This window comes from Danio aesculapii, chromosome 10 (genome assembly GCF_903798145.1).
Source record: "Danio aesculapii chromosome 10, fDanAes4.1, whole genome shotgun sequence".
Lineage (NCBI taxonomy): Eukaryota > Metazoa > Chordata > Actinopteri > Cypriniformes > Danionidae > Danio > Danio aesculapii.
The window spans coordinates 189,609-199,164 of NC_079444.1; the positions used below are offsets into that span (position 1 = coordinate 189,609).

Here is a 9,556-nt window from a genome sequence, read left to right on the forward strand (position 1 = left end):
TGGTTTCATTTATCACAGCAAGTCCTCCAGATCCTGAAGCAGCAGAACATCCATCACACTACCACCACCACATTTCCCTGCGGGCATGGTGATCTTCTGAAATGCAGTGTTATTTTATTACACACATAATGGGACGCACACCCTCCAGAAAGTTTCCCTCTTGTCACTTCACAGAGTATTTTCCCAAAGATCGAGATGTTTTCTGGTCAGTCTGAGACTTCATGGTCTTCTGAGGTCTTTATGGTCTTTTGCTCTGAACTCTGCCATGCAAATCTTGCTTCCTCAGTCTCTTCTTATGGTGGAGTCACGAACACTCGCCGTAACTGAGGCCTGCAGGTCTGTGGATGTTGTTATTCATCTTTTGTGTACGAATTGTCGCCGAGCTCTCGTGGTTATTTGGTCGGCGTGCCGCTTCTGGAAGCTTCTCCACTGTTCTGTGTTTCTGCCATGTGTAGATAATGTCCATCAAAGCTTTAGCAAGGGCTTTATAACCTGTTCCAGACTGGAAGATCTCAATTTCTTTCTCATTTGTTCTTGAGTTTCTGTGGGTCTCAGCATGATGTCTAGCTTTTGAGGATCTTTTGGTCTACTTTACTTTTTTAGGCAGGTCCGGATGAAGTGATTTCATGTGTGGCTGCAGACACTGAACTCAGGTCAGATTACCCACAGTTAAGGTGTTTTAACACTTTCACACAGCGATGTGTAGCTTTTGATTTAGTTTCCCCTTAATAATAACAAGTGTCATTTAAAAACGGCACCATGTGTTGACTAACGGTTATATTTGCCTAATGATCTGAAACATTATGCTCCCTCACCGGGCGTGTGCTCAGCAGGTATATAGGGAAAAGTGTGTGTGTGTGTGGTCAGCAGGTGTATGTGTGTGTGTGTGCAGTGGTCCTCACCTGGCATGTGGTCAGCAGGTGTATGGGGGTGTGTGGCTGCACCTGGCTTCGCCCACAGCTCAGTCCCAGAGAACTCAGGATCTCCGTCAGCACCTGGTAGCGCAGGGTGTCACTAGTCTCCAGCTCAGAGCAGCTTTGGGGGCCCGACAGGTGATGAGGAGCCGGAGCCGAGTCCAGACGCACCTGTGGAGGACAGAGAACACGCTGGAGGAACACTGTAGAAACATTGAGGGAATGATGTCGGGGGAAACACTACCGGGACAACACTGCCTGAACGCAGGGAAAACACAGCGGAAACGCAGGGACAGCACTACGAGAACGTGGAGACAACCCTACAGAAATGTGGGGACAACACTATGGGAACGTGGGGAAAACACTGTGGGAACAACACTACGAGAACACAGGGACAACACTGCGGGAACACAGGGACAACACTGCGGGAACACAGGGACAACACTGCGGGAACGCAGGGACAACACTGCGGGAACGCAGGGACAACACTGCGGGAACACAGGGACAACACTGCGGGAACACAGGGACAACACTGCGGGAACGCAGGGACAACACTGCGGGAATGCAGGGAAAACACTGCCGGAACGCGGGACAACACTTCTGAAATGCGGGGACAACACTGCGGGAACAACACTACTGGGGGAACACTGCCGGGTGGATATGCTACCAGGGCAGAAGGCTACCGGGGTGGAACATGCCGCGACACCCAAGCGCTGACCTCACACTACATTTCTGATGGTGTCAGTCTTCTGCTGTGATTATTTGCTGAAGCTTTTATCATGGTATTATCGTGATACTGACGTACGCTGATTACTAGCATTATGTTTATTGCGTATACGTGTTCATAGTAAAACTAAATTGCGAGTGGATGATTAAAGTACACTAGTGGGTTGTTCCTCACGGTACTGAACATGCTAGCGAATATCGATATTTTCCAAGGTATCGTATCAAAGTTAGAGATTCCAGTATGGTGACGACTCTAGCACACGACTCTAGCACACAGTGTAAGGTGAATCCTGAGCTGTAGATTATGCAGATGTGTGTACCTGACAGAGAATGGCCTCTCCGCTGTCGGGTCCATGTGTGACCCTGACGATGGCCATCTCCTCCCCACTAATCTGCCCCCATAGCTCCACCTGCCCTCCTCCGCTTCCGTCCCGCTCGAACACGCTCCCACTGGACACCACACTGAGCTGCAGCTGGCTGCTGTCCGCCCGGGTGAAGCTCAGTGTACAGAGCTGTGGGTGCAGAGGGGCCCGGGGCCGCAGGGTGAGGCCGGCAGGGCACAGGGAGCAGCACAGCCCCAGCAGACGCCCGCCCTGGCTCAGGTAGGACAGGAAGCGCAGCTGCAGCGGCGGAGGGAGCGGGAGCGGATGTTCGGGGGCGAGCACCAGCAGCAAGGTGTTCTCCAGCCAAGGTTCGCTCAGTGCCTGCTGCGGCTGCAGGTGGTACACGGTGTAGCGCTCAGTGTCCACACACTCTGCCAGCAGCGAGCGGATCTTCTGGAACTGCAGCTCGCAGCCGTCCGTGTACACCAGCACATTGGGGGGCTTCCCGTGCACACACTGCCGCCCCGGCTCCTGCTCCAGCTCCGGTCCCGGCTCCTCCACAGCGCTGCAGTCCTCCGGCAGGTCCGGAATGTTCTCCACGGAGGCGCACCGCACTGACAGGATGGTGCTGTTCTCCAGCTCCAGGCACTCGGTGCAGCTGGATAGGTGCAGGTGGTGTCCGTCCATGTGCTGGTGGTCGGAGTGTGGCTCGGGGTGCTGTTGCGGGGCTGTAGGTCTGTTGTTTGTGGGGGCAGCCAGGTCCTGCTGCGGGGCCAGGGGTCTGCTGAGTGTGGGGGCCGCTGGGGCACTGAGGCGTCTCCGCTGCTGACTCTGGATCAGCTCCCGCAGCGCTGCTTCTCTGAGGGACACGGCTAGAAGAAAAACACACCCAGCGTCAACAGAACTCTGAAACAAACACACACACACACACACACACACACACACACACACACACACACACACACACACACATATACACTGCCTCATGATGACGACACTCACAGATGATTTTAGCAGGTATGAGCCCGTTCTCCATGCGCAGACGATCCTCCATGAAAGCCACGCCGAGGCGGCTGAAGTTTTCCAGGCTGGTTTCTGCTACAGCCCGGTACGGCTGACCCGGACTGCACGCCAGCGGGAGACACAGGTCAGACCAGTTCAGCAGCTGGAGTGCACACACACACACACACACACACAAGCCTAGTTACACTTTAAAGGAGCTGTATGTCAGTGTTTGTCTCTTCTGCAGGATCATATGTGTGCAGATATTCAGAAACATGTTCAGTGAACACTCCTGTTTATCTGAAACACAATGCTGAAGTCAGATATTCAACATGTGTGTTACGTGCTGGAACGGCTGCCTTTGTTTTGGTCTCTTTAACCCGCCCACTGCCAGTTTAGCCAATTATATTTCAGCACTCTGGGTTGCCAGATGGTGGAAAACAGCGTAATTCATTCATTCAGTCAGGAAGACTCTCAGAGTGTGCATCTGTGACTGTAATGCGCCCTCTGGTGGACAGTAGCAGACGCTGAAATATTTAAACCATTAAATAATCTAAATGAAAGAGCAGCAACTCACCTGATTAAGCAAAAATATCAACGAAATTAATTTGGCCAACTTAATCTCACACACACACACACACGCATGCACACGCACACTGAACACGGCTTCATTAACCATCTGTAAATCTGTCGTCAATCTGGCAACCTGCGCTTGTGTGTGTTTTGAAGCAGGAGTGTAATACCTAGTAGTGTGTGTGAAAGAGACACACTGCACCTGTAAAGGGATAACTGACTCAGATAGGTGAGCTCAGTCATCAGCCTTTACTGGTTCTGGTTCTGGCTGTTCAACAGGATATCGTGGATAAAGCGCTGATGAGGGATTCTGCAGTATTAGCTGACCCAGTGTGGAGCTCAGTGGTGTTCAGCAGAACAGATCAGTCAGTGTGTGTGCGTGTGTGTGTGTGTGTGTGTGCAACAGTCAACACTCGCTACAGCATGAAGAGTCAGAATCAGAGCTGAACTGAACCTACTTCTGTGCTGGATCTGTGCGGAGAGAGAGGAGGTCTGGAGGGGGAGGAGGAGGCCTCGATGAGGAAGGAGACGCTCTCCACACCTCGACCAGGAGCCAGAGAAGAAGACAACACTGTCCACTTACTGAGGTCCTCACACACCTGCACAACACACATGATAGATGGCGCACGCGCACACACACACACACACACACACACACACACACACACACACACACACACACACACAGTTAGTGTTGATTCTTAGTGAGGAGTCATCTGAGTGGCACAGTAATTGAGTGTGTGTGTGTGTGTGTGTGTGTGTGTGCATGTCTGTCTGTCTGACTGTGTGTGTGTGTGTGTGTGTGTGTGTGCGTGCGTGTGTGCATGTCTGTCTGTCTGACTGTGTGTGTGTGTGTGTGTGCATGTCTGTCTGTCTGTCTGACTGTGTGTGTGTGTGTGTGTGTGTGTGTGTGTGTGCGTGCATGTCTGTCTGTCTGACTGTGTGTGTGTGTGTGTGTGTGTGTGTGTGTGTGTGTGTGTGTGTGTGTGCACCTGCGGCTCGGTGATGAACACTCCCCGGTCCCCGAGCTGCAGCAGGAGTGTGTCCCCGGAGCTCTGCGGGCTGCCGGAGCTCTGCTGGCGGAAGCTGAAGCCGCGGTGTCCGCCGCTCAGGCCCCGCAGAGCGCCGCGGATCACGGAGGTGTAGCGCCGCTGGAAGCGCAGCCACAGGTAGATGTAGCAGAGGGTGATAAGCATCTCAACGCGCGGGTACAACGCGTCCCGGATCCGCTGCCATACTGTCAATACTGTGCTCTTCCGCGCTGCTGCTGACGCGCCGCGACGCCGTGCCTCTTCCGGTCCATCCCTCACGAGTCGCGCCTCCTGCCGGCGGCACAGTCTATGAGGGATACAGCTGCGGATACTCACAGCAATACAGCAGTTCATAGACGCTTCAGAGCCATCAATAATAATAATAATAATAATAATAATAATAATAATAATAATAAAATAATAATAATAACAATCATTAATAATAATAATAATAATAATAATAATAATAAAATAATAATAATAATAACAATCATTAATAATAATAATATAATAATAATAATATAATAATAATAACAACAACAACAACAATCATTAATAATAATATAATAATAATAATAAAATAATAATAATATAATAATAATAATAACAATCATTAATAATAATATAATAATAATAATAAAATAATAATAATATAATAATAATAATAACAATCATTAATAATAATATAATAATAATAAAATAATAATAATAACAATCATTAATAATAATAATAAAATAATAATAATAATAACAATCATTAATAATAATATAATAATAATAATAAAATAATAATAATAACAATCATTAATAATAATAATATAATAATAATAATATAATAATAACAACAACAACAACAACAATCATTAATAATAATATAATAATAATAATAATAAAATAATAATAATATAATAATAATAATAATAATAATAATAATATAATGATGATAATAGTAATAATAATAACAATAATAATATAATGATAATAATAATAATAATAACAATCATTAATAATAATAATAATAATAATAATAATAATAAAATAATAATAATATAATAATAACAACAACAACAACAACAACAATCATTAATAATAATATAATAATAATAAAATAATAATAATATAATAATAATAATAACAACAACAATCATTAATAATAATAATATAATAATAATAATATAATAATAATTAATATAATAATAATAATAATAATAATAATAATAATATTAGGGTTAGTAAAATATAATACATCAAAAACTAATAAAACACATGTACATGGTTACTTATCAAATTAATGTAATAATAATATAGCTCATCACAGCAATATAAAAAAGGATTTATACCGAGTTTTATTGATATTATTTAATAAATGAACCCTTTAATTGTAATTTATTGGCGCCTACCCTCACAGTAATGTAAAAACACTACACATAATAAATATTATATTAAAATATACAAACTATTGTTGTACAGAGTCACAAAATTATGCGTTATTGATGATGTGGCAGCGCAGTGGCTCAGTGGTCAGCACTGTGGCCTCACTGAAAGAAGGTCGCTGGTTCGAGTCTCGGCTGGGTCAGTGTGTGTTTCTGTGTGGAGTTTGCATGTTCTCCCCGTGTTGGTGTGGGTTTCCTCCGGGTGCTCCGGTTTCCCCAACAGTCCAAACACATGCGCTATAGGGGAACTGATCAACTAAACTGGCCGTAGTGTATGAGTGTGTGTGTTTGTATGTATGAATGAGTGTGGGTGTTTTTCAGTACTGAGTTGCAGCTGGAAGGGAATCCACTGGGTAAAACATATGCTGGATAAGTTGGCGGTTCATTCCACTTTGGCGACCTCTGATGAATAAGGGACTAAGCTGAAGGAAAACGAATGAATGAATGAATGAATGACGAGTGTGTCCCGCTCACCACCATCGTGTTACCTTTCTCAGCCCTGGACAAAGCGGACCAATCACAGTTGATTTAGGTTTAGGTCTGTGAGTTTAGATGGAGAGACTAATAAACAGCGACAGGGGAAATATTAAAACCAGTAATAATATTATTTCACCCCGGAGAGGCCCCGTGTCGCTCTCAGCCTTTCAGGTGGAGCAAGCTCTAATGTTAAAAGGCTTATTTGAGATGTTTTTGGGCATATTGAAGTCAACATCATTCTCTGCTTTATTAAAAATGATTTTCTATGTACAAACAACAAAAGCAGAAGACTACATTTAGGTTTAAAGTGTATTTTTGAGCATTTTTAAAAGAATTTCTCCCATAAAGACCACTGAAGCGAGGGTTAATGTGGACTAATGCATTATATGAGGAATATGAGATAAAGGATTAAGCTAACGTTATAATGTATATTCGGCCTTATACTACATCCATAACTGACTTATTAACGGATCTCTATTGAAGGACCGTCGCAATACCTGTTTAACATGTGATCATGGTTATATTCTGTGCAGTGTGGGCTTTTAATAATGTACAAATCATTTTCTCAAAGGGTTAATGGTGTAACAGGCCCGCTGTTTTCACTTCGACCTAATAAAACCCGAAAGAAAACCAAGGTGGAGATTAATGACGGAAGTGTTATGAAGAGTTTATTAATTTCATGAAATTAAGAATAAATAATTAACTAACGGTACGCCAAGAACACCGCCGCTCGTGTCCGCCCTGCAGCCCCTGCACGCGTGTGCTCCGTAACGGTTTTAACGGTTCAGCGACAGCGCGTGACCGCCGTTCAGATCTTATGAAGCCTTAATAAATACTGCAAAATTAATCACCAAGCAGATTACTACAATACTATTTGAGTGGGAATTTAAATAGCGATTGGAACATGTACAGGTAAATGAGATGATGTCTGCATGATGTCGCTCTGAGCAAGTGTGAAATACAGACCTGAAGGACGCTGCGTGTTCAGGCTCCATCTCAGACTTCTGTAAGCTTTATAATGCAGGAAGTCTGAGTGAAGACACACCAACTACAACATCATCAGAACCCAAAAGAGGCCCGTCTTTGATTGGTTTTCATATATATAACAGTAATGAAGACTAAAGCCTTAAAGGTAATGCATATTAGTTCATCATCCTACAAATACACCAGAAGCTGTTTCCAGCCAAAGACACTAAATAAATACATGTACAACACTAGAATCTCGCAGAAAATTACGTATCTTGGCATTTCTTTAAGCATTTTTATGTGATAATCCAAAATGTTCAACAGTAAATCAGACAGAGGAGTGGTGACAGTGTGGAAACACAAATTAAAAACACTTTGACTTGTGTTTGATTGCAGACGATATGAAGACTAATACTTCCTGTCATTCAGACCTGCAGCACATTCTAAACAAAGGAGGAGCAGGTCAGGGCAGTGATCAGGTGAACTGCTGAATAATGATGTGACACAGGTGATGTCCACAGGTGATCTGCTACTAAAGCAGCATCAGTAAAGGTCTAGTCCTTTAGGAGCAGAGATGGGCCGAGGATTGAACTGTGTAAACACAATGTTCCTCAGAGAAAGAGAGGAAGACATGTGGATATTTCACCTTCAACAGTGCAGAACATCATTAAAGATTGAAGAATCTGGAGGAGTTTCAGTGCGTACAGGACAAGAGCGCAAGCCTAAGCTGAACAACCGTGACCTCCGACCCCTCAGGGGGCGCCGCATCAAGAATCCTCATTCATCTATAAGCCAGATCAGCACATGGGCTCAGGACTACTGCGGTAAACCTTTGACAAGTACCACAATACAGAGTCACATCCACAAACACCAGAGAAAACTGTACTGTGCCAAAAGGAAGCCCTATGTTAACAGTGTCCACAAGCGCCGTCCACTTCTCTGGGCTCGGAGGAGTCTGGGATGGAGCGTCACACAGTGGAGACGTGTACTGTGCTCAGATGAAGCAGTGTTTCAGGAGAAATGGACGCCGTGTGCTCCGGACCAAAGAAGAGCATCATCCAGACTGTTACCAGCAACAAGTCCATAAGCCAGGGTCTGTGATGGTCTGGGGTTGTGTCAGTGCCCTTGGCCAAGGTAACCTGCTCTTCTGTGATGCTCCATTAATGCTGAACAGCACAGAGAGATTCTGGAGCTCAATACGCTGCCTTCTTCTCCAGAGACCCGATGCAGAGTTCAACAAGACAATGCAGAACCACATTCAGCACACATTACAGAGTCCTGCTGCTGCGGAGGAGGAGGCAGGGAATGATTTGGCCTGCCTGCAGTCCCGACCTGTCTCCAATAGAGAATGTGTGGTGCATTTTGAAGCCCGAAATGCCACAATGAAGACCCCGTACTGTTGCCCACCGTAAGACTTGTGTGCAGGAAGAACAGGACAGAATTACAGCTGAAACTCTTCATCACTCGGTGTCTTCAGTCCCTAAACGTCTGTAAGTGTTGTGAAGAGGAACGGCAACATTACACAGTGGGAAATGCTTTACTGATACGGTTTCTGAAATGTGTTGCAGGAACAACATTGGAGTTTGTGTTTAATTAAAGAAATCATGAGGAACACAGTGAATACCGTCTGTTGTACCGTCTGTAATCAAACACAAGTCAGAGTACATTTAGAAATCTCTACAGTCTGTTTTATCTGTGTTTTCCACGCTGACCCAACCGGTTCTGGTTTGCGGTTGTAGATACTAATAAGTGGATGGAAACACAGGGAATACAGAGTCACATTGGGGACCCGGGACAGGGCTGGGGTCAGTGTCAGGCCTCAGAGATCTGCTTTAGTTCTTCTGAATGGCTGATGGGTTAACACTAACTCTGGCTTGGTGAAGTGTGACTGTCCTCAAACTGTGCCGAGAGATCAGCCAATCAGAACACGTCCACCGTTCCCTCATTTCCCATCAGCCCCTTCACCTTCAGACCTGATTTGAGATCTGCTGAAAAACTCTGATGGAGTCCGTTTTGGACATGGAAGAACTCGACAAGGAGAAATGAGAGAAGACCAGGTACAAGTTAAGCAACTTTGTTTTTATAATCATACATAAGACCGCTTGAATATA

At 44.9% G+C, this 9,556-nt stretch overlaps 1 protein-coding gene across 1 annotated transcript in view; it reads right to left on the minus strand.

Annotated features, from left to right (window-relative positions):
• hlcs (holocarboxylase synthetase (biotin-(proprionyl-CoA-carboxylase (ATP-hydrolysing)) ligase)) overlaps nt 1-4,829 on the minus strand; it is an 18,629-nt gene extending 13,800 nt beyond the window's left edge. The window contains exons 1-5 of the mRNA XM_056466676.1: nt 4,531-4,829; nt 3,997-4,137; nt 2,966-3,128; nt 1,961-2,835; nt 903-1,085 (exon numbers count right to left, since the gene is read on the minus strand). Coding sequence (XP_056322651.1) covers nt 903-1,085; nt 1,961-2,835; nt 2,966-3,128; nt 3,997-4,137; nt 4,531-4,734 — 1,566 coding nt within the window. The 5' untranslated portion in view covers nt 4,735-4,829. The remainder of the gene's footprint in view (nt 1-902; nt 1,086-1,960; nt 2,836-2,965; nt 3,129-3,996; nt 4,138-4,530) is intronic.
• Nucleotides 4,830-9,556: the final 4,727 nt, after the last annotated feature.